Below are 26269 nucleotides of genomic sequence, written 5' to 3'. Positions count from 1 at the left end.
TATTTGTGGTTAATCTGAAGTGAGTTTTGTGATCGCTACCAGATCAAAGTGCAAGGATCTAGATAGTTGCTGTGGAAGTAAACATGTGGCTGTGGGTCAGTGAATATATAGTACACGTGCTGTGATTGGCTGAGACAGTTTCGCTACGGTACAATGGCCTGAAGTTCTTGTTCTCTGAACGTAATCGTAACAGATCCACACTTGCCTACTTTCTCACCTGTTAGAATTGGGGAATATGTAATAAGGCTATTTTGTGAAAAAAAGAATTGCCAGTTGGTGATCAGAACCACCATTTTAGGGTTTTGGGTTAAAATGAAGGTTGTGGAAGTGTTTGTTCCCTTGTTGCCAGCATTATAACAGCTGAGCTACTGGAGCATGGCATTTAAAAAGAAACTAGAAGTCTAAGATAGATGTATCTCATGAAGAGGTCTCCTAACCTCTTGTGTATTGATGAATTAACCAAATCATTTTGACCAAATTTTTGTAATATAATCAGCCTTAGAGAAAGTGTTACTTTTTGCAAATCTTATTCAGAAGCTTTTCTGTAAGATTAAAATAGGCTAATGTTATACTTGATCCTTAAGTAGTAGCTTATGGTATGGAAAAGGAAGGAGAGATGCAAAAATTAAAGAACCCTAGTTGGACCCATACACAATTCAGAGTGAAACCTAACAATTTGTTTTGTATTCTTAACTGACCTATAGTACTTCCACTTCCAGCACCTTTTATTATATTAATGTGCTGTTCTTTTGCTAGATTGCTGTAAATATTAAGCTCCTACATTTATTGCTTTTTAAGAGGTACCATATTCAGAGAATAGTATTTATGGTAATTTTACCTTTTTTATTTTAGTTTTGCTTTCAACTGATATCTGATAACTAATGGTGGCTAATGTAAAATTTTGAGGCTGCCAATAATAATTTATTTTTAGGATTAGCCGCAGAGTGACTATTTCCTTTCTGTAGAAATATTTAATGTCTTTTTTGTTTGTTGCATCTGTGTAATATATTTGTTTTGCATGTAGATTGAGTCTCTGCAAGCAGAAATAAAAGAGAAAACAGATGATTACAATAAGCTGCTATTAGAAAAGGAACAGAAATACCGAGAAGTTTCAGTTCGAGGTAAAGAAATAGAGGAGCTAGAAGTGCGGATTACAGAGCTGGAGCACACCAATACTGAGGCTTCAAAGACTGTCAGCCGTTTAGAACAAGAACTGCAAAAAATGAAGAAAAGGGAAACTGAACTAACACAAGTAATACTTTTTAAAGATTTTTTTTTAAGTGGAATGTACGAGTGGAGGGTAATTTAGTGATTATAGCTGACAATTCCATATGGGATTTTTAACTAGTCATGTTAAATTATGCTGGGCCTGGCCTTGCCTTGCCTTGCCAGGGAGAAATGAATATAGAGCTCCAGTGTCCTTTCTTCCATCAGAACTGAAGAAGGAACTCTGTGTAGCTTGAAAGCTTGTCTTTTTTCACCAGCAGAAGTTGGTCCAATAAAAAGTATTACCTCACCCACCTTGCCTCTTCCATCAGATATTATATAATGTTTTGTACCAGTGGCAAGAATTACAGTTGTAATTTTGAAACAAGTTTTTGCTTTGAGAATGGAAAAGACCTCTATTTGCAAAGACCATTTTGAAATGTCTTGGATAGTATGTACTCCTTTTGTTCCTATAGGCATTAGAGAAAGTGCTACAAACTATAAATAATAATACTTAACTCATATACAGCACTTTTTATCAGTAGATCTCACGTGGTTTTACTTTGAAAAATGCCTGTGTAAAAATAGCATTACTGTGGTCAACAACTCTTCTTGCACTGTGTATTCAGAGCCATATCTACTTACCTTAAACCCAAATATTTTATTGCTTTATACTTCTGTTAGCTCTTCAGAGCCAGCCATAGCTCAGAGAGGTTGTGGTTTGAGCTTTAGATTCTGTTTTGTAGATCATCAATACAAGTCACCACATTTGGCCAACTGACCTAGCACAGAATAATAGGAAACTGACATTGAATGGGTCTACCAGAAGAGCCTTTCGAGCACGCTATTGTATGGTGAGGACACTTAAGCCACCTACAGCAGGCAGGAAAGAAGGCTAGACACCTTCCATGTCACTATCTTTGCCGTATGCTACATATTAAGGGGGAAAACAAAGTTCCTGACACCAAAGTAGTTGAGAAGCCAAAACCTTTTCACTGAAAAGTTTAGTGGCTATTGGATATCCAACATAGTGAATGCCAGTGAAAATGGGGTATGATCAGAGGCTAAAATAGGGAAGGAATAAGTTAAGAGTTACTTTGATAATGTAGATGTCTTCAAATCACCAGGCCCTGATGAAATACTTTCTAGAACACCGTAGGAGCTAACTGAGGAAATACCTGAGCCATTAGCGATTTATCTTCAAAAAGTCATGTAAGACAGGATATCTCCAGAGGACTGAAAAGGCCAGTATAGTGCCAATCTATAGAAAGGTGAATAAGGACAACCCAGGGAATTGCAAATCAGTCAGCTTAATTTCAGTACCCGGAAAGATAGAGCAAATAATTAAATAGACAAAATCTCTTGTTTCACTTGTGTTTGGCCTTTAACTAGATCACCATGACAATAATAGAATGTTATGAGAAACCTAATCTTAAATGTGGAATCATGCTTATTAAGGCACAATAGTAACCTTATTATCCAATGAGTAGGAAGAAATTTTAAATTACTTAGTTTATATTCTGAAGGAATTTGTTGCATGTTATTGGTGGAGACTTTTTGTCAGTCATCAAGATGAACTTCAAACTGGTGCATATAATTTCTTATTTTAAAGTTGTTACACATGGACTAGAATATGGGCATACCTAGAACTAAAGTTTAATTGTTCTGTCCTTCTGTAGAATGTCAGTAGGGAGGGTGAGGAGCAATTTATCATACCTGTGCCATGGAATTTGTGTAATGGCATGAAGAGTTCTGGGTTTCACCAAACGAGAGAGAAACCTGTTATCGCACTATGTGTCCATACCCATCCCACTCCCTCCCTCCCTTAGTTCCCAAGTGATACTTGTATAGTTAATTAGAAAATCTTTTCTTGTATCACATTCTCCCCCTCCCACTTCACCAATTATGTCAGCTGTGGGTGACGTCATTATGATACCCCATTTATCTCTGTCCTATCATTGCCTGCATTCTTTTTTCTATGCCTCGTACGGGTATGGAATGCTCTTCCTGAGCTGGTCTCTATACCCACGGGAACTACTGGGTGTTCAGAACTTGAAAAATGGGATTCTTATTTGTGCACCTGCATAAGGGTCACAAATTTATCTTTAGATTACTTCATCAATAAATTTAAAAGTATACTATGAGCATACTATCATGTATTATAGTGTAAATGTTGTTGTCAAACAACTTTTGTATGTCAGATTTGACTGGACTTGTTCCTTGGTAAGATCTGAATAATTCTTTCCAGTTTGTTCTGATTCTTGAAGCTTTTTAGAAAGAGGAAGGAGCCTCATAATGTTACCTTCATTATCCCAGTTTTTATCAAAATATGTAAAGAATCTAATGTCACTCCTTCTTTGTTAGAACTAAGTGTATCAAGGTACTGGCCCACTAGGTTTATAAGACAATGAAGAGACTTGCGGATCCAAAGCTCTATCTGAAGTATCCTCGTCAGTTCCCCTCATAACATATATTGAATACAAATGGTATATGATGGTAGTTCGTGAACCTGTACTCCTTAATGAAAATACTTTTGCCTGAGAAGAATCACTGAGAGAGAGAACCAGATCATGATAAAAGGAAAACTCCAAGAAAAAAAAAACAACCTCAGAAAAAACTTACTGTAGCTTGTCAATTCGACTGGTATAGCAAAAAGAAACTAATACTTTTTTTAAAAGGGGTTTGTTGTGTTGTCATTTCAGCTACTAACTTAAGTTTTATTGTCAATAAATCTTATCTTGTTCTCCCATAACCTCGTTTAAGCTTTCAAAGTCAGCCACACCTGGAAAAATAACCTCCCCTTTCTAAAAGCCACTGCACCTCTGCACATAAAAGTGCTACCCACAACAAATGGGATAGTGGAGCATAGATGCAACTGTGGCTATAAGAATAACATCTTTAGGGTAGTCAAAAATTGAGTTGGCTAGTATTGTAGACAATATTATTAGACATATTTAAATCAGCAGGTCCAGATAACTTGAATGCAGGAGTTTTAAATGAGCTGGCTGAGGAGCTCACTGGACCAGTAATGTTGATTTTCAATAAATCTTGGACAGAGGAGAAGTTCCCTATGACTGGAAAAAAGCTAATGTGCCAGTTTTAAAAAAAAGAGTAAATAGGATGACTGGAATAATTATAGGCTTGTCAGCCTGACATACATCCTGGGCAAGATAATGGAATGGTCTATAAAGAATTAAAGGAGGTTAATGTAATTAATGCAAATCAACACGGGTTTATGGAAAACAGATCCTGTCAAACTAACTTGATATCTTTTTTTAATGAGATTACAAGTTTGGTCGATAAAAGTAATAGTGTTGATTTAACGTACTTAGATTTCTATAAGACATTTGAATCATAGAAGATTAAGGTTGGAAGGGACCTCAGAAGGTCATCTAGTCCAACCCCGGCTCACAGCAAGACCAACACTAACTAAATCATCCCATCCAGGGCTTTGTCAAGCCACACCTTAAAAACCTCTAAGGATGGAGATGTCACCACCTCCCTAGGGTAACCTTCTGGATCGATTGAGCAAGTCTTCACTGACCACTCAGTTGATCCAGATAGGTCAATCTGATGGTGGCGACTTTGCCGCCATCTGTAGATGTACCCCTAGAAAGCAATCAGGTTGGTCATGCATGACTTGCCCTTGGTGAATCCATGCTGAGTGTTCCTGTTGATCTGGTACCACACAACGTTTTGATGAAAAAACTAGAGCGACATGAAATTAATCTGGCACACATTAAATGGATTAAAAACTGGCTAAATGATATGTCTCAAAATATGATTGTAAACAGGGAATCATCATGAAGCAGGTGTATTTTCAATGGGGTTCCACATGGTTCAGCTCTTGACCCTGCTCTTTTTAATATTTTTATCAATGACCTGGAAAAAAATATAAAATCATCACTGATTAAAAAAGTTGGCAGATAACACACAAATTGGGGGAGTGGTAAATAATGAAGAGGCTATGTCACTGATTCAGAACAATTTGGATAGCTAGCTAAACTGGTTGGAAGCAAACACTATGCATTTTAGTACAACTAAATGTCAATGTGTACATCTAGAAACAACAAATATCAGTCATTCTTAGAGAATCGGGGACTCTATCCTAGGAAACAGTGACTCTGAAAAAGATATGGGGGTTTTCGTGGATAATCAGCAAGACATGAGCGCCTGGTGTGACACTGGGACCAAAAGAGCTAATGGAATCCTAGGATCTATTAACAGGGAAATCTTGAGTAGGAGCAGAGAGGTTATTTTACTTCTGTGTGTGGCATTGATGTGAGCACTGCAAGAAAACTTTCCAGTTCTAGTGCCCACAACTCCAAAAGGATGTTGCTAAATTGGAGATGGTTCAGAGAAGAGGCATGAGAATGATTAAAGGATTAGAAAAATGCCATATGGTGATACTCAAAGAGCTTAATTTATTTAGCTCAACAAAGAGAAGGTTGAGGAATGACTTAATTACCTACATGGGGAACAAATATTTAGTAATGGACTCTTTAATCTAGCAGATAAAGGTATAACACGATCCAATGACTGGAAGCAAGACAAATTCAGACTGGGAATAAGGTGTACATTTTTTTATAGTAAGAATAATTATTAGAAAAATTTATCCATGGTTGTGGTGGATTTTCTATCACTAACAATTTTTAAATCAAGATTGGATATTGTTCTAAAACAAGAAATTTCTCTCCCAAAGAAATATCCTAGGAATTATTTTGGGAATGTAATTCTATGGCCTGTGTTATACAGGAGGCGAGACTAGGGATGCGCAATAGTTCCTTCTGGCTTTGGAATCTGTGATTCTATAAACCACCGGGAGCTAAATTTTGAAAGCAGACTCAGCTTGGCTTTTAAATTTAGAACCTTAAGTTTTGGGGTGCATATCTAGAAACCACTTTAGAAACATACAAATTCAAAAGATCTTTTTGTTTTTGTACTTATTCACTATAGCATTTGTAGAAGATAAGTGTTTTTGACAAGACTGTTCTCTAGATATGTGTGTATTAATTATAGTAATGCTGTACACTAAAATCCATGTTTTGCAGGATAAAGAGGCATTGCAACAGCAGCAGTACAATAATTTGATCCAGATCTCTGCCCTGCAGTCTAAGCTCGATGAATCCAGGCACAGAGTAGCTATTGAAGGCAGTCCTGATCATGTGCTAAAGGAACAGTTACAGGCAGAGCAGGAGGCACTCCTAATGAAAGAGAGAGAGGTAAATCTGACACTAACATTTCAGTTGCTATAGCTAGAATATGAGATTACTAATGTTGGTTTCAAAATAACCTTTTATGTAAAAGTATGTCTGAGAATTTAATCCATTAAAAAATCAGGAAATGCATAGTTCTGACATGTACCTCAGTGGGCATATCTCCACTTTTGTTTTTTCACTGTCTCTAATGCTATTCAAGGTCAAGAACATACAATTATCACTTGACCAAGAAGTAGGCCTAACTTCAGCAATCTAAATTATGGCTTCTTTTTGTGAATCACATTTCACACACTCCTTTCTCCCTGCAACTTCTGTTTGGCTGCATATTGCCTAATTTGGAAGGCAAACTCTTTTGGACAGGGACACTCAAAGTTGAATCTCTATCCATGTCTCCCTCTGAGTTCTACAATTCATTGCAGAAAATGTCCAAAACTGTGCTTGGAAGCCAGAGTAGCATAACTCTGGTGATATAAGTCACTTAGCCTCTCTGTACCTTAATTCCCCTTCTTTAAAAAAGGGACAGTTGTACTTCCCTACTGTTAAGTGGTGCTGAGGATAAATATATTAAAAGATTGCAGAGTGCTTTGCAAGCTGCTAATGAAAAGCACTATTTATAAAAAAAAAATCCTATAAACTGTTTCTGTCACATAATGTATGCATTTTATAGAATCATAGAGTTGGAAGGGGCCTCAGGAGGTCATCTAGTCCAACCCCCTGCTCAAAACAGGACTAACCTAAATAATCCCAGCAAGGGTTTTGTCAAACTGCAGCTTAAAAACCTCTAAAGATGGAGATTCCACCACCTCCCTAGGTAACCCATTCCAGTGCTTCACCACCCTCCTAGTGAAAAACTTTTTCCTAATGTCCAACCTAGACCTCCCCCACTGCAACTTGAGACTGTTGCTCCTTGTTCTGTCATCTCCCACCATTGAGAACAGCCTAGTTCCATCCTCCCTGGAATCCTCTTTCAGGTAGTTAAAGGCTGCTATCAAATCCCCCCTCATTCTTCTCTTTTGCAGACTAAACAAGCCTAGTTCCCTCAGCCTCTCCTCATAAGTCTTGTGCTTCAACCCCCTAATGATTTTTGTTGCCCTCTGCTGGACTCTCCAATTTGTCCACATCCTTTTCGTAGTGGGGGGCCCAAAACTGGACACAATATTCTAAATGCGGCCTCACCAATGCCAAATGGAGGGGAATAATCACTTCCTTCGATATGCTGGCAATGCTCCTACTAATGCAGCCCAATATGCTATTAGCCTTCTTGGCAACCAGGGCACACTGCTGACTCATATTCAGCTTCTTATCCACTGTAACCCCAGGTCCTTTTCTGCAGAACTGCTGCCTAGCTCATCGGTCCCCCATCTGTAGCAGTGCATGGGATTCTTCTGTCCTAAGTGCAGGACTCTGCCCTTGTCCTTGTTGAACCTCATCAGATTTATTTTGGCCCAATCCTCCAATTTGTTTAGGTCCCTCTGTATCCTATCCCTACCTTCCAGGGCATCTACCACTCCCCCCCAGCTTAGTGTCATCTGCAAACGTGCTGAGGGTGCAATCTACCCCATCCTCCAGATCATTAATGAAGATGTTGAACAAAACTGGCCCCAGGACCGATCCCTGGGGCACTCCGCTTGTGACTGGCTGCCAGTTAGACATGGAGCCATTAATCACTACCCATTGAGTCCAATGAACTAGCCAGTTCTCCATCCATTTATAGTCCATTCATCCAACCCGTACTACTTTAACTTGCTGATAAGAATACCGTGAGAGACGGTATCAAAAGCTTTGCTAAACTCAAGGTATATCATGTCCACCTCTTTCCCCACATCCACAGAGCCAGTCACCTCTTCATAGAAAGCAATCAGGTTGGTGAGGCATGACTTTCCCTTGGTGAATCCATGTTGACTGTTTCTGATGACCTTCCTCTCTTCCAAGTGCCTTAAAATGGATTCCTTGAGAACCTGCTCCATGATTTTTACAAGAATTGAGGTGAGGCTGACCGGTCTGTAGTTCCCTGAATCTTCTTTCCTCCCTTTCTTGAAGATGGGCACTATATTTGCTTTTTTCCAGTCCTCAGGGACCTCCCCCAATTGCCACGAGCTTTCAAAGATAATAGCCAATGGCTCTGAAATCACATCAGCCTACTCCCTCAGCACCCTCGGGTGCATTGCATCTGGCCCCATGGACTTGTGTATGTCCAATCTTTCTAAATAATCTTGGACCTGTTCCTTCAGCACTGAGGGATGTTCACCTCCTTTCCATTCTGTGCCGCCGAGTGCAATAGTCTGGGAGCTGACCTTTTCTGTGAAGACAGAGGCAAAAAAGGCATTGAGTACCTCAGCTTTCTCCACATCCTCTGTCACTAGGTTGCCTCCCCCATTCCGTAAGGGGCCCACACTTTCCCTAATATTCCTCTTGTTTGTAACATACCTGTAGAAATCCTTCTTGTTCCCTTTCACGTCCCTTGCTAGCTGCAATTCCAACTGCACTTTGGCCTTCCTGATTTCATTTCTGCATATTTTAGCAGTATTTTTTTAATCCTCCCTAGTCATCTGACCAAGCTTCCACTTCTTGTAAGCTTTGTTTTTTGTGTTTAAGCTCACCAAAGACTTCTTTGTTAAGCCAAGCTGGACGCCTATCATATTTGCTATTCTTTCTGCACATCGGGATGGTTTGTTCCTGCGCCCTCAATAAGCTTTCTTTAAAATACAGCCAGCTCTCTTGCATTCCTTTCCTCCTCATATTAGCCTCCCAGTACAAAAATAAAAGTGCCTCTCCTATGTGCCAGATAGCAGTTATAAGACTTTTAAAATAACCATCTTAAAAGATGTCTATGGTCTCTGTTTTTGTGTCTCTAACTTGAAAATGGCTCACATTTTCAAACTTTTCATGTTTAAGTATGTTTAAAATCTCATGCATAAGCTACTTTTTCAGAAACAAACTTGTTAATAAGTTCCAGAGGGGTAGCCGTGTTAGTCTGTTTTTAGCAAAACAGCGAGAGTTCTGTGGCACTTTAAAGACTAACGCATTTATTTGGGCATAAGCTTTCGTGGTCAGAAACCCACTTTGTCGGATGCATGAGGTGGAAACTTCAGTTTGGTAGGTATATATGCACATGCAAGGAGGACTGTCTCTATGCAAAAGAATAAATGGACACAAATCAGAAATCAGGAATGGTAACATTCAAATACCAGTAAAAGAGCACTTCAGTCTCCCTGGACACTCAGTAACAAACTTGAAAGTTGCCATACTTCAATTAAAAAAAATAAATTCAAAAACAAACTCCAGTGCGAAACTGCAGATCTGGAACTCATATGCAAACTTGATGCTATCAGACTAGGTCTGAATAGAGACTGGGAGTGGCTAGCCTACTACAAAAAAGAATGTTCCCTCTTTTGACATTCACACCTTCTCATCAACTGTTGTGAACGGCTTCATCCACCCTGATTGTATTAACCTATTTACACTAGCCCTCCTCACTGTGATGTAACTCACTCATCCTTGCATGTGTATATATACCTACCAAACTGAAGTTTCCACTTCATGTATCCGATGAAGTGGATTTCTGTCTACAAAAGCTTATGCCAAAATAAACTTATTAACAGTTGTCATTCCTTCTTGGTTTCATATCTAAAGTGTTTTATCATGACATTGTCTTTAAAATTTGTAGATACCAAAGCACTCTTTGGCTGTTTAAAATCTTATGTGAGAATTTTGACAGGGAAAACTTTATATGTAAGCACACTTCATACAGGAAAAGGACAATTTAGAAGGGTAGTACTTTGAAAATGAATAGAGTTCTGCAAAAACCTGCATTACATTATATACTGAATTCCCCACTATTTCCAGTTTCGCAGTGCCACTCCTCCCCATAGACATAACCAAACCTTGGTTCTTGTTTACCTGCTTGTGATGTTCCCCTCTGCAATCTGGACTGTCACCCCAAACCCCCACTCCTGGGCTGTCTTGCACTTGCCCCGCTGAATCCTCACTCCTGGATCAGCCCACACACACAATTATATTTATAATACAGAATAATATAAATCAAATTTGATCAGGAAGAAATAAAAGCAAATCCCATTCTAAACTAAACATGCACTTCAATAGCCTTATAGTCTTGAGATGGTTCTCACCACAGGCTGGTTGGACAGCCTCCAACCAGCGCCCCCTACCCCGCCCCACGTGGGCAGTTTGTCTTTATGTTGTCTTGTAGATAGATTGTAAGAGAGCTCCAGAGACCAAAATGTCTCCCCTTTTAACATGTTCCTGCGCCCATCTCTGGGGACTCACCTCCCTCCCCCATTTCAGGGTCAGGTAACAAAAGTATTCACGCATGGTTTTCTCTACATCTTGAGTTGATGAGCATCTCTTTTTCAGATATTTAGGCCAGTCCATTGTTGTTGTATGCATGCCTCAGCGAGGTGTGAATGCTCACTCTACTTTGTGTTTGCGTGGATCTGTTCAAGCCATGTGAGACACACATTTGGGAATATTACATAGCAGAACTTCATAACCACGCATGTGACATTGCAAGAAGCATACTATCATAACAATAATGTTCAGCATGTCATGAGCATTCCAAAAACACCTTACATGACATACTTTGCATTAAACAATACACAGTTGCACTATAAGGATGGACATGAAAGATACACAATCACACCATAAGGGTGTACACGGGGTGCATTGTGTCACACTGCTATCCGCCCCCCAACGGGCCCAACCAGTGTATTGCTTTTGACATCCTGAAAGATTCATAGATTCCATGGTCAGAAGGGACCATTATCATCATCTAGTCTGACCTCCTGTTTAACACAGGCCATAGAATGTCCCCAAAATAATTCCTAGAGTATATAGACATACATAAGGACACATACAAAATTTAGAAGCTCAACAGACACAGGCCATACAGTGTTTCTGAGCTGAGTGTTGGTCACTGCCAAGTTTGTGAGCTCTTGAATGATGGATAAGTATGTAGTAAGAATTCTCATTTTACAGATGGAAAGGTGGAGTCAAGGGTTAAATGGCTTACACACAATGACAGTTCTCATTTTAAGGTGGAATTAGAATTTGGAAATTTGATCCCAATCTGGATGTTAGGACACTGGTTGTTCTCTTTTGTTTCTAATACCATATTTATGTACATTCTATTTAGACAATTTTGCAGCAGTGGAATTGGCTGTAGTTACTTATTCTCTATAAAGTAATGTAAAGAACCAATGTAATCAGTTTTTGTTTAAATAAAGGAATCTATCTAAATGATGTTTTTGTGTTTTAGATCCTAAGCTTGTTAGAGCAACTAGAACAGTTTAAAGAGAACTTGATCAATAAAAATGAGGAAATTTTGCAGCTGAACTTGCAGTTAGAGATTCAAAAAAACCTTACCATTGGCATCAGCCAGCTTCAAGTAGAGAATGCTCATCTGAAGGTATGTTTAACCATTTAACTTTAACTAACTACAGAAAACCTGCCTTAGAGGCCACCTCTGAAGACAGACCACCTGTCACGAGTGACTTCTTCTTGCTCACTCCCATGAGTGGTTGCTCTTGTCAGTTTTTACTGTAGTTCCTCAGACATGCTTATCTTTTCTGAATGCAGTGGTTTATAACCCTTTTTTGTTTGTTAATTTTTATAACTTTTGTATCTAGTTTGCCTCCAATTTTAAAAGGAACTTACTGTTGCAGGCAGCAGGTGGTATTCTCAAAGCTGAATGAAGGCATAGGCACTCTGGGACGGTGCATCGGACCCCGGCTGCTGGAGTTATGCAATTATATCTGAATCTCAGCTTTTTTAAGTGAAGTTTCCAGTACTCATGGTTACAAAGAAAAGCTTGAAAATGTGATTTGAGTGCACCCAATGTAGTGACAAGAATCAGACTAAGTGGTGACATGTTATAATGACTCTCCATAACAAATAGGTTACAAAGTCAATATACAGAAAATGATAGATTTAATTTTAGGGTGCCATTCACTGATATTAAAAGCCTAAGTGGTGCAGTCAGTGTAGGTTCATGATTTGTTTAGAAATCATTTCTAGAAGGTAACTCAGTTCTGGCAGTTGAGAGAGGCATTAGTTATGCTGTTTGGAAGTCCAGAGAAGGCCTAAATAATTTGATATAATAGAGATTTTTGTTAAAATTGTGCTTCAAAATAGGACTGCATACAGCCTTGGATGACAGATCTGGGTCTTTTAGCTCAAACAGTGGAATGTCATCAACCTCTGTCTGTGGCCCAGCCACTACTCCAGGGGTCTGGACTGTAGTAGGTTACATTACCATGTCTGGTTAATGCATCAGTAGTCACATTGTGTCAGCAAGTGATAGATTTCAGTATCTCCTGCTTCTCTTGGTTTGCATAATATAAGCTACAAAGTGTGGGAAATGAAGGGAACATGAAAATACTAGTGTGTTCCAGTCTGTGGCACAATAAGTTCCACACTATCTCCAAATATTCTGAAGAAATCATTAGTTTCATTCTTTTACAGGGTAAATCGCTTCATCGTACAGGAAGTTATCAAGGCAAGGCTTTCAGAAGCCATTTGGTTTTTCTTATCCAGTGGGGAAGGATGGATTAACAGTTCAGTCTATAAAAGCAACACTTTTCTGAGCAAATTGCACAGTAGAACAGCTGACTCCTAGTGATGTGCCAAAGTATGGAATTGATTTCAGAGGGTGAATAGTCCATCTGCCTCGGGGCTTTTTCTTCTAGCTTAAGTCTTAGTTGTTGTAGCTTGCAATAATCAAAGGTACCATAGGTGGGCCAAATTTGGGTATCCTTAGTAGTAGTTCTGCCATTCTGTATTTAGTTCTAGGACTCGAGTTTTCTTCATTCCTTTTAGTACCGGTAGATTACCCGCAGCCCATGCTGCTAACACCGTCCCTAAGGGACTGTCCTCGGGGATTTTACTTCCTCCGAGCCCCATTTCCCGTCCACAACACTGTCACTCCACACACACACACACACTACACACTCCACACTCTGTGTCAACACAGCCTCGGCTTTTGTCCTCTTAAGGACAGGTCAGTGAACCTGATCCGAGCCCTTATCCTAGTACTTAAACTAGCACTTATTTCTCCCGTTCATACCTCGTGGACAATCTGTGCACTAAACAATTGGGGATGCGCTTATCTCTTTAAAAAAAAACACACCTCCGGAGGATTTTACAAAATCAGAAACAAAGTGACAGAATAGAATAAGCTATGGTCTCTTTGTGGGAAAGGAAAGTCTGCCACACAGCGTTTCTGGCCTTAGAGGACTTGCCTCGGACCAGCTGGACTGCCTGCAGATAGGTCAGCCTGTGTGCCCAGTATTCAGAGAGACCAGGGAGGGACCTAATAATTGGTCCTAGACAAACCAGATAGAAAAGCTGAGGAGATTCCGTGCACGAAAAAACCTTGTGCCACCCAGGACTTGCGCGCTAAATAGCCCTTAGGCCCAGCGCATGGCCACTGTCAAGGACAGTGCTAGGGTGCCTGTTTTGGAATCTCCTAAGAAAACTTGACAGACACAACACAAAACATACAGGTACCTGAATCCCTTGGAGACTGTGAGACTGCAAAGGGTCTCAACTGCTTTACAGCCTTCCCTCGAGTTCTAAACCCAGTCCAAAAGCCCTCGGGGTGAACTCACCCTGTTGCCGGCTGGGGCATTGGCTGGTGCAGAACTCAGGGTCAGAATGCAAGGAATCCCATCTGGGTCGCCAGAATTGTTGGAAAAAGATTCCAAATGAGGTTCGTTTACCCTGCACCAGATAGAAAAGAGATCCAAGCAGGTAGTTGGGCAGTCTCCAAGTTTTATTTCTGCAGAGGTCAGACACTTCCAGCAAGTGGTCAGTGTGAGACCCCGAAGGCATGCTCTCTTGCATATTTATACAAACACAAACAAAGAAATTACATATGCATAAATTATTAATGCTTATTGGTACACTGAAATTATTATTATTATTGTTATTGGCTTTACACTTTCTACATCTTCTAATTATAAAGATATGCATAACATAAGTTGAAATCTTCTGCCCTTATCTTTTATCTATCAAAATTGTCTTGTCTATTTCCCAAGACTAAAAAGAAAGCAAAAACTACTTAAGGCTGACTCCTCATTTTTCCTGTTAATCTCTCTCTCTCTGACCTTGGCAGAGATAAGCACCATAAACAAAGAAAAGAGGAGGGGGTGGGTGATTTCAACAGAAAGCAGAACACTAAAAACAACTAAAATGGAGTAACTGTGGTCAAGCAAACGATTATTTTCCTTCAGGGCGTAATCAGAATAGTTTAACAGAAAGAGGCTGCCTTATAGTGTTAACTGTTTTGAACTTGTGCAGTGTTGACTTAAAAATCAAATGCAAAAAATCAGTGTATCATCATAAATTTGCCATCATAAGTGGGATGGGCCTTTTATAATCCAGATTTTTTTTTTCCAATCAGGAGGACATAGCATATCTCCGCATGGTGCAAAGTCAGAACATGGGTAATAGTGAATCAGCAGTTTTACAGTTCCCGCAGGCTTTGCTTGAGGAAAAAAATCAAGAAATCGATCATTTGAATGAGCAGATTGAGAGACTCCAGCATGAGCTAGACGCTGCCACAGACAATAAGGTGAGAATGTTTGAGATACTGGTTGCTTGATATGAGGGGAGCGTGGTGTTTGTAGTATGAGGCCTGGTCTACACTAGAGAGATATATGGGCATGAGGGAGCATTTCAATGTATAGGAGAACCATTGGGGGCATGTTTTAATAGAAAGAGTACATAAATCCATACGGGGTGAAATGTCTCTCATTAGTCCAGCGTCCCTCACAGTCGATTGGCGGGTCAGTCCCGTCTTCTCCTGTGGTAGTCTTTGTGGCGTCCGTTGTTGCGCCCATCGCGACCTCCGGTGGCGCGTCCACCGTGACCTCTGGTGGTGCGCCCCTCAATGAGGCCGCTCAGGTGGGTGGAGTCAGCGGGACCGGCTGGTTCCAGGGGGGGCTCTCTGGCCCGCTCCTCCTGGTATTGCTGGTGTCCGGTGATACAGATGTTAGTATCCATACCATTATCAAACTTAGAGAAGAAAAACACCAAGGCACAATATTCAGCTTCATGACCTCCAGTACTTGTTAGTCCCACTGTGTGATTATAAATGGAGTAAACATTTCCATTTGTTGACTTCTAACTTACTGCCCTTTTAACTTTGGGTTCTTTTATGTACTGTCAAGTGGGGTTTAAAAAAACAAACAAAAAACAGACATACCTTTAATTTCCTGGGCAGGTATTCCTGATTTTATCAATCACATATGTACATCCCACCGTAATTCTACCATTTTTTTTACATTGTCCTTCTCTGGTCACTTCCTGTCTTTGGTGAGGATTTTTCCTGCTATATGCAGTAACACAACTACAAAATATTCAAGACCCCATTTAGGAAGGATCAGCTATGAGGATCCCTTGTGAGACTTTGTGGAGGTGGGGATTTGTTATTGTGGGTATTTTTGTTTTGTTTGATTGACAAGCTGCACTTGTGTGGAGTGGGATCTGCTGCTGCTTTATTTATTGTCATGGATTATATTTAATGGTGTCCGTCTGGGATGGGTGTCTCTTAAAATATTACTCTGTTCTTTGGCGTAACCATTTTCCTTGTAGTTCAAAATGTGTCCCCCTTTCAGCCTACTGTGCTCTCTGTAAGGGAAGGTGGTGGCATTGCCTAACACAATGCCGTCCTGATCTCCAGCTAAGGCCTCTAGGCACTACCATCATAGAAATTATGATAATTATTCTATAAACTATTATTTATCTTAGGATAACAAACTTAATTGTGCAGTACTAATTACAATATAATTCCTTTTATCCAAAAACCTAGGTATCCAAATCCACAGTGTGTTCCTCATGTCTCCCTATGTTAATCACCCGCTAATAACTTTTCAATTAGCCTCTTAGCACCTGTTAGTGCTTTGTATTTATATGGTGTTTCTGAGCAATTACTGAGACCTAATCCTGTTTCAGCAGCTTGGAAGGACAATGTTGAAAAGAAAAAGATCTGTGTTGTGAAACTGCATCTCAAAATAGCACTTCTGTTTAGCGAAACACTCAGTTATCCAAAACTTTTGGATGTCCCCCAGGCCTTTTGTATAAATGGGAGCATTCCCAATGAAACTCATTCACTCATCTTGCTAACTAGGTTCCCAGGATTACCATAAAACCAAAGTTTGTGCATGGTTTTCTTTTTTGCAAGCTCAAAATGAGGAGCGCACCAAAAAAGAAAAAAAAAAAATTATATTTTGAACACACTGCTTTTTAAAATATGTCCAAGCCCTGGTCTACACTTACCTGAAGATTCAGTGGCAGTCGACGGGCGTTATGCAAACTACGCAGAGTAGCTTGCGTAACCCACTTCAACTGCTGTGCTTCCCTTCTGCGCAGCATCTTCACTGCGCTGCACTACTTGAGGGGGTGGTTTTACTCAGTCGACTTCCTGATCGATTGAGCAGGTCTACACTGAAACGGTTACTTCTCTGAATCTTAAGAAAGGGATCGCTCCCCTTCTTTCTCCATCTTAGGTCCCTATGCTAATGTTAATAGTTTGTCATGTCTTCTCCTTCATCTGGAAAAACCTGCGAAAGAGAGTTATTTTTGCATAGAAGATTGCATTTTGATTTGTACCACTCTGAGAGAATGGTGCATTAAGCAACTCTTCCTTTTCCCCTTAACGTCCCCTGGGAAAAAAGAGATCCTGGTAGTACAGAACTCAGCTGTCAAATTTTAAGCCGTAGAAAAGTGAGGGGTGGCTACATGGAGGTGTCTAGGGAGTAGCTTCTCCAATATATGAGGGTTTCTCAAAAGTTTTGCTATGATCTATACACTGTCTCTTATGACACATGCTGCTCAGGGGAGAAGCTGATAAATTCTTAGTCTTGGAGTTAAGCATTTGTTGAAAATGCATGTATTTTCACTAAAAGTTTTTAAAATCGAATGTAACAAAAAGCCCTTTCAAAACACCAGTGAGTAGTATGTAATTATACAGTATGTGTTGTTTGTGTATGCTAATACTTAAAATAAATATTTAGCTATTCAAAGTCCCTCTTTTTCAGCTCCCAGAAGGGGAAGGAAAATTGAACTTCTAAAGTGATCATACTGATAACTAAGTTGTTGTAAAAGATTTCATTTTGGGGGGGGGGGGGACAGAATGGGGTTGTTCTTGCAAGGCAGATCCACGGACAGCATTATTTGGGGAAATGGAGGTCCCATTCTTTCCAGCAGTCAGAGGGAAAGAAGTGGATGTACTCGCCTTCTCACCAGAAAACTATTTCTAGACTGTGCCTGGGGGTGGGGTGGGAAGGCTTTTTTCATATCTGTGTCGGTTAAAGAGGTTAGTGTTTTTTAGCTGCAAGACTCCAGGTAAGGTTTTCAAGCCTTGTCCTTATTAAATCTGCTTTACTGACTGGCTGCTTTCAAGATGTAGTTCTTCTAGTAACTGAAATTTCACATACATTGTTTTAGTAAATGAACTTTTAAGTGGTGGGAATTCTGATTCTTCAGCAGAAGTAATTGGTATTAGTCTTGTTCTCTCACTTAGGTCGTGGAAAACGGAAAATCTGAAATTGAGGAACTCAAGTCACTTGTCGAGCACCTTCGTGGTGACCAGGAAAGATTGCGTAGGGATAAAGCAGAAGAGGTAGAGCAGCTTCATGGAGTAATTGAGAAGCTTCAAAAGGAGTTGGTACAACTTGGACCCATGTGTCATGAAGTTAGTGAGAGCCAAGATAACCTTAACCTGCTTAGGTTGGAAGAACAGGCAGAGAATCTTCAGAATGAACTGAAGAAAGGATCACTAGATCTTCAGGAGCATTCAGATAAGAATAAGAAAACTGTATTGCTACATTCCAATGTGAAAGAGCTTCAGGAAGAACTAGAACTTGTTTCAACTGCTAGAGAAGCCCTGCAGCAGCTGCTTGAAGAGAAGGAATCTCAGTTTAAAATGGAGGTGGAAATTTTAGAACAAAATCTTCAAAATGTACAGCAGTCTTCAAGGCAGTACTTCACGGAGTTAACAACATTAAGAATGCAGTTTGATGCATTTCAAGAGGAGTACAATCTTCTAAGAACACACCTCTCTCAGAGAGATGTTGAGGTTGGGATGATTTCCACTCGCATTCAAGAGCTTGAAGATACACTGAGAGAGAGAGAAGCAAAACTTTTAGAGAAAGATCAGCAGATCAAGACAGTAGCAGAGCAGAGAATAGTAGAGGCAGCAGAATTACAGCACTTAGCAGAAAAGGTTGCAAGGCTTGAAGATGAACTGGAAAAAAAGGATCTGCATCAGCAAACTGCAGCTGAAGAAATTCAAATCCTTCAGTCAGAAGTCTCCAGGCTTGATTTCAAGGTTCAAACACTGAATCAGAAAGAAGTAGTTTACCAGAGAGAAACAGATGAACTTCAAGCCAATTCTACAAAACTGAAAAATCAGATCCAGGAGCATTTGAAAGAACTCAAAGCCCTGCGGTCTGAAAGAGAAGATCTCTATTCACGGCTGGAATCCTACAGGGAAAAGGACCAAAGTAATGATGAAGCTAAATTTCATAAGATGGTCTCAAAACAAGAAAGAGAGGCTCAGGTTCATACAAAAGGAATTGAGAAAGTGGGAGAAGAGATGGGAGCAAATGCTGGCCAGTCATTTGCAGCTGCAGTTTCCCAAAGAGATGAATTGGTATGCATTATTTTTAACAACTTTTTTTTAAATGTTGAAGTGTCCAGTCAGCTCTGATTGTAGTACATTTTGTATTTATTTCTCTGGGTATGTTTAAAAGAGATTTGTTGTCTGAGCGTGTCAAATTATAAAGTTATAAACTTTACTCTGACAATGGGCACTAACTAATATTAAATTCTCTGGGCTGGTGATGCTAGTGGTTGGCTGTCACTGCATAAAACTTGTAGATTGTGCTATTTGGTGCTTTCAGTAAGGACAAAATTTACAGTGGTGTTAGACGAACTTTATCTTTCTGGATTTTAAGAAGGTAAAAGTGAAGGTAATTATGATGAGCACCAATAGTGTGAACCTGGATAAGCTAAGGATATCAACATTGATAAATGAATGCTTGTTTTATGGTAGTCTTGGAGAGCTACTTAAAAACATATTTTTTGGTTGCTGACTTCTAAAATTTGACAGCTGAAAAACTGTGAGGATACTTATCACCAAGGTTACCTTTTCTCCCTCTGTAGAATCAGTTGATCAGAGAAGACCATTTGATGTCAGTTAATTTCATTAAATGGCCTAACCTGGAGAGCACTTCTCTGGAGCATATTCTGCTATGCCCTGCAGGTTCCAGTTATGCATTAGTTTGCTGCCTGGTTAAGGCTTCTCTAAGGTGGTGGAGTAATAGCAACAAGTGCTTTGTGGTATCAGAAGTATGCATAGCAAACCTGCTATGGTTAAGCACTCTAGAAGGGATATATATTGAGTGTATAAATGCAAATATGGAGTGGAAACCTTTCTGTGATTTAGGATGCCCATTTAAAAAGCACTATATTCATATAAAAGTCCAGAGTTGTTGATTTACACCATATTATTTGTACCTAACCAGATTGGCAGGAAAGTAGGTTTTTTAGGCCAGATACCATTTATGCTACATGGGTTAGTCAGAACTCTCTAGCATTATTACAATCTCTACAATGTCAAATTCAGGGCAAAAACAATTGAGACCTAAGCGAAATAAGTGACCATTAATTACATTACTACTATTGTAAAACATGCATGCACACCTGTCATGATGTCATAGAGCTTCATAGTTGCATCATACCACTTTAACATGTTACTTCACAGTGCAAACATCACAACTGTATGCAGCTCATTATTAGTTGAGAAATTTCTCTGTTAGTAACGTTTGGAGAGATTTCGCTAGTTAGGCTTTTGTAGCTTATTTACTAAGGTGGCAATAGTGAATTTAAGTAGACTTCACTCATGTTCCGTTCCTGTTTTCTTCAGGTACACATTGGACATGACAGACACTAATACTACCTAGAATCATTTACATACATGCTGTTCATCTGTAGATGTGTGCTTCTATACAATGAATAGGCACCTTCTTAAGCAGTTATAGAAAGCATTAATTCTTAAGCAAAGCAAATGTTTTTATAATTATTTGTATTATAATAGTGGTTAGAGGCCCTAATTGAGATCTGTACCCCATTGTACTAGGCACTGTACAGGCACATGGTATGATTGTCACAAAGAAATTACCATGTGAATAGATGAGAGAGAAGGAAAACAGCGGCACTATGAGGTGAAGTGACTTTACACAGGGGGTCACAGCAGCATAATGGCAAAGCCAGGATGAGAACCCACGCTTCCTAATGCCAAGTCTTTTGCCCTAACCCACACAGTGCATTTACTCAGTTTCTTAAAACATTAAAGAGGGTGACTGTTATATATAGCTATGCTTAGTGAATATGCTTTATACTTTTCCTCAAACCTTTCTTGTAATGAATTATATAATATATAGCAAACATGCTTCACAGCATTCCTGTTGGCATCAACATTAAGGAAGTCAGTATTGATTCTGCTGTCCTGAAATAGGGCCAATACCAATTTGAGATCAAATAATTAATGTTACTAGAAGCTCAAATTGCTGAAGGTACAGTGCTAATACTAAACAAACAGCTGTGTTTATAAGCAGAGCCATGTGGGTTGTACTGAAGATTGTATGGTGAACTCCTCCCCTAGTGTGCGAAGTGTATCTGCCCTCATCCTCTGCCTTCTGCAAAATAAACATATAAAATAATAACTTGAAACACGTTGTTTAAATCCCATAAGCTATCAACACTTTTATAGAGACAGTTTTACTTATGGGAGCTTACTCTTTTAAAATGACAATTATTGTAGTTGATGCTCAGATAAAAATTCTGAAACTGACAGAAAATAAAGCCCACCAGTGTGGAAATGGCTCACTTTTTAAAAAACATGCAACTATTATTTTTCTTTTGAAGATCCTAGTACAGGAACAGTTAGAGGCAACAAACACTTCAGAAAAGCCTGAAGATCTAATCACAAAGATGACATCGCATGAGGAGGAACTCAAGTCTGAATTAACCTGTGTGAAAAAGGAATTGGAATTACGTGAAGAGCAGAGTGGTAGAATGCTGGAGGACATAAAGGTATGTTGGAATAGGCATGGGAGTGAAAGGGACAGAGAGCTAATTAGGCACATTTTTATTGTCATGTATCTCCAATTGTTTAATATTAAAGTGGTTTCATAGAGAATCTTTGAGTCTTGGTCATTAAAGCAAAGACTTTGGATAGAAATAAAACCCAAATGTCAGTGTTGGAAATGAGAGCTGTAGAAGCTCAGATCATAAAGGCTGACGTACAGTTTATACATCTACGAGTCGTCTGTGCACTTCAGGTTAAAGCTTTTTGTATATTATTTTATGTATCCTTTAGTACTTAATTGTTCACAATGGTAGTATTTTTAGAAGCTACTGTTATAAATACAGAAGGCTAGAAAGATGATGAGTCAGATTCAGTACAATACTCGAAGGTTCAGTTCTGCTGGCTCAGGAAGCTTTTGAGAAATCTTTGGGTAGGTTACTAGCCAGAAGACTTAACATCCTTGCAGTGCTTGAAGTAAATGTGCAGTGTGTTCATGTGGCTGGTAAGGGGTGTGTAAGGGTCTGGGGATGGCTGAGCTCTTCTAAAAGTTCCAGACATGTGGTATGCTGTTATGCATGGGTTCTCTATGGGCTACTGCAGAGCTAAAATGTGGGTGCAAGGCTGATGGATCCACCATTACGTGAATCCATCCCTGTTCCTGCCACAGTGTGGATGGCAGTGGCATAGACGCTACTGTAGCCAAGAGACTGGATTGAAAGTTAGAGCAGCCTGTGGGGTAGAATTGCTTCCAAACCTCAGAGGAACTCCACTGTGCATAGGCTAGCTGTTCCCTTGAGTGAGGATTTGAGCCTCCGGGCAGTTTCATGAAAGGTGCATCGAATCATAGAAACTAGGACTGGAAGGGACGTTGAGAAGTCATCAAGTCCAGACCCCTGTGCTGGGGCAGAACCAAATAAACCTAGACCATCTCTGACAGGTATTTGTCCAACCGGTTCTTTAAAAGCCTCTGATGAGGCGGATTCTACAACCTCTCTTGGAAGCCTGTTCCAGAATTTGATTACCCTGACAGTTAAAAAGTTTTTCCTAATATCTAACCAGAATCTCCCTTGCTGCAGATTAAGCTGATGACTTCTTGTCCTATCTTGAGTGGATATGGAGAACAATTGATCACCGTCCAAATATCATGTAGGACTGTGTCAAAAGCCTTCCTGAAATCAAGATCTATCATGTTTACTGCTTCCCCCCATCCATTAGGTCAGGAACCACTTCAAAGAAGGAAATTAAGTTGATTTGGCATTATTGGATCTCGCTGGCTATTTCTTAGAATCCTGTTATACTCTAGCAGCTTATAAATTGATAGTTTAATTTGTTGCAGTATCTTTCCAATATCAAAGGTAGGCTGACTGGTCTATAATTCCCTGGGTCTTCTTCATTTCACTTTTTAAAGATAGATACTATGTTTGCCCATGTCCAGTCCTCTGAGACCTCACCTGTCCTTCATGAATTTTCCAATATAATTGTTAATGTTTCTCAGAGTGCCCAATTTCATCAGGCCTAGCTGCATTGATTTACATTCATTAGACATTAGGAAGGTTATCTTCACAACTAAAAGGGATACATTTTTAAGTTTTTTAAATGAATAGTTGAGTTCTGTAGAAGTGGATGGGAAACTCTCTTCTCTCCAGCGAAGGCCCTACTTCAGTGGAGATGTCACGCATACCAGTGGTAAGTGTTTTGATGTCTGTTTTAAAAAAAAAACCAAAAACCTGGCCAGCTACATTTCACTATTCCAGTGAAACGCAAAAGGGAAGTAATTAAAAAAATTTACATCAACAGTTTAGTTTATACACTACTGTTGTGTAGTATACTTGAGGATCTGCATTAAATGTTTCGGTTTTACTACAATAGCTATTCTGAAGAGTAGATGTATTCATTAATCTTGACTTGAAGGTAGAAGAAAGACCAAACTGGCATGTGAAAAATGTGTCGAATTATTTCTGAGTTCTTGAAATCATAGCTAGGATTAATAACAAATTTGATACTTTGTTTTAAAAGAATCTTCTCAGAAGCTGAATACTTTTGCACTTGTGGGAACTTTTATTTGAATTCAGGAAACAGAAAATTGATGGGTATGTGTGGTGTTTCATTGTAGGAGAAAGATGCAGCTATAGCTGACCTGAAGGCTCACAGTAGAAATCTAAAAACTCAGATTAAGCAACTGCAAGAGACTCTCCTGACTCAGGAAGCAGAGATGACAGACAAGGCCAGAGAGCTGCAGGATCTGAAAAAGCACTGTCAGCAAATCTTGGAATGTCATCAAACTCCAGACTCTGTGAAATGCAAGTTGAACAATATTTCACAAAACACAGAGCATGTTAAAGAGACATTTAAGGACTTTAAAGGTTTAGTCATGGATATGACTTTATGGGACTCACCTGAAATTGTGAGAAAGCAGGAGACAAGCATAGAACTTCAACCAAGTCTTCACTTAACACCCTTCTCAGAAGTTGATAGTATACGCAGCACAGATTTTGAAATGATGTATAACCAATCATCTGTCGTACAAGGAGAAACTCCTGGACAGTTGGGATATCCCACTGTTTATGCTAATAGAAATGAGGAAGCAGTGGCGACACTAGATTTGAAGTCTCTAGCTTTCTCCGAAAGTACCTACTCTGTAGCTGATCACGAGGATATGGAAAAAAGGATTCTGGTAATTACCAATTTTTAAAAAAAATATTAAATGTAAAATCCTTCCTCCCTCTCCACCCACAAGTTTTATTGCTTGGTCATGTGCTCTGTGTGTTCCCATGGAAACTAATACTGGTAAATATACATCAAGAAGAATAGATACTGTGTCATAGCAGTCATCTTTTATTTGTTCATCTCCTGGTTAGAGACAGTGAAGCGTACTTTAGGCTGTTTTGAAACATCATTTTACCACTACTCTCTCTGTAAGTGAAATTAGTTTTCTGAAAATTAAACTGAAATAAAACTGTAAGCCCCACAAGGTAGAGGCTTTCTTTCCACATGACTGTAAATTGCTGCTCTAATATAAATAATGGTAATAGAGTGTGGGTTTAATTTTGGAGCATTCATGATATCCCAGCAGCTTCAGAAAGTTCACAGAGATGGAGCTTGGTGTGTTAGTTCTGGCAATTCAAAAGTGAAGGCCACAGTAAAGTCATGACTGAGATGTAATTCCTCTTGTCATTAATTCACTCACAAGAGTTTACATGTTATAATGGGAGTCTTTAACTTATTGCAACAATTTGTCTGCATGTGAATATTTTTACTTGGTTTTTACTTGTTTGAGGAGTCTCTTCCCAAATTACCATGGTAATTGATTTTTTTTTAAAAGGCATTGTTATTTATATTATAGTGCCAGCAATATTCTAGGCTCTGTGCAATTGCATAAGAAGACCAAGACCCTGGTCTAAATAGCTTATATTTTGCATTCTATATGTACATATGCTTTCCTCTTGAACGAGTGGTTATAATTATGTATCTGAGTTGTAATGTACAAAGTTCATTGGAGACTGTAGTGTGATACTGAGAAATATATACGTCCCTCCCACCAGTTGGTGTCGTGGAATCTCATCATAGATCCAGCCCTAAATATGAGACAAGCTATCAGAGCTTCATCTTGAGAGAACCACAGGAAGTTGCCTTGGGGAGAATTTATAATTTATTATTGATAGTATTACAATAATGCCTAAAGGCTCCAACATAGGTTGTGGTAGGCATGTTGTACGTCCATTAGTAAGAGAGAGTCCCTGCCCTGAAGAGCTTACAATCTAAATAGACAAGACAGGAAAAGGGTGGAAGAAAAGAAATATTATCCCCATTTTGCAGATTGGGAACTGAGGAACAGAAAGCCTAATCCAATGTCCATTAAAATCAGTGGAAAGACTCCCATGGATTGGCTGATCCAAGGTCACCCAGGATGCCACTGACAAAGCTGGGGTTTGAATGTCTTGAGTCCCAGTCCGGTGCCATACCCATAAGACCATTCTTCCTTGAAAATATTCATCAACAATCTCTCTGAATAGGCATTGGGATGATTTTTGAATTTTTAATAAAGATTTAATACTTAACTGAATGTATAGTAATTGAATGGTAATTATACAGCAGAATTTATTTTTTTGCCAGCAGAAAAAAAACTGTTTTTCTTTAAATGAAAATTTAAAATTTGGTGAATGCTGCAACAGTCCAAAAACCTTAAATGTGCAATTTCAATTAAACATTTTACATTCTCACTCAGGAGATAGTCCTAGGAGTAGCTTCTGTCATTATCCAGCCCCTGGCAGGAAGAACATAGGACTTGCCTTGCTCTAATTGTGCTCATAGTGGACAGGATTTCACTAGACTGTTCACATCTCAACTAATGCCCCCTGCTGAGAGTGATCAGAGATGGATTTTTTTCAGTCACTTAACTTATCTTTCATATACTCTCTACCCTGACAAAAGAAGGCATTTTATTCAACATTTTGTATATAGGAGAGTGAAAATGTCTTTAATATTATAATTTCCCCAATTGTCCCATAACTCAAAAGTAGCTGAAGGAATTTCCCCCAAATTTTTCCCCAAAAATTCACATATTGTCTGTGACCAAGCGTAGAAAGCTTCAGCCCTAAATAGAAATTTTAAAGACAATTAGAAGCAAGTGAAAATGGGCAGGAGAAGCTTCCAAAGGAACTGTGTATGTAACCTTAAGTATGGCATTTACCACCATGAATGCAATAACTGATTTAACGTTTTGTAATAACTT

At 39.3% G+C, this 26269-nt stretch overlaps 1 protein-coding gene across 1 annotated transcript in view; it reads left to right on the top strand.

Annotated features, from left to right (window-relative positions):
- The window catches only part of PCNT (pericentrin), a 202712-nt gene that overhangs the window by 119660 nt on the left and 56783 nt on the right, over positions 1-26269 (top strand). Inside the window, exons 32-38 of the mRNA XM_067548788.1 lie at positions 1025-1252; positions 6258-6428; positions 11701-11850; positions 14845-15015; positions 17968-19098; positions 21375-21542; positions 23651-24211. Coding sequence (XP_067404889.1) covers positions 1025-1252; positions 6258-6428; positions 11701-11850; positions 14845-15015; positions 17968-19098; positions 21375-21542; positions 23651-24211 — 2580 coding nt within the window. The remainder of the gene's footprint in view (positions 1-1024; positions 1253-6257; positions 6429-11700; positions 11851-14844; positions 15016-17967; positions 19099-21374; positions 21543-23650; positions 24212-26269) is intronic.

The sequence above is a fragment of the Emydura macquarii genome, unplaced genomic scaffold, assembly GCF_026122565.2.
Source record: "Emydura macquarii macquarii isolate MOO-44397 ecotype Brisbane River unplaced genomic scaffold, CSIRO-AGI_Emac_v2 contig_1253, whole genome shotgun sequence".
Lineage (NCBI taxonomy): Eukaryota > Metazoa > Chordata > Testudines > Chelidae > Emydura > Emydura macquarii.
Note: the sequence above shows the minus strand (reverse complement) of the source record. Positions and strands in the feature narration are given on the sequence as shown.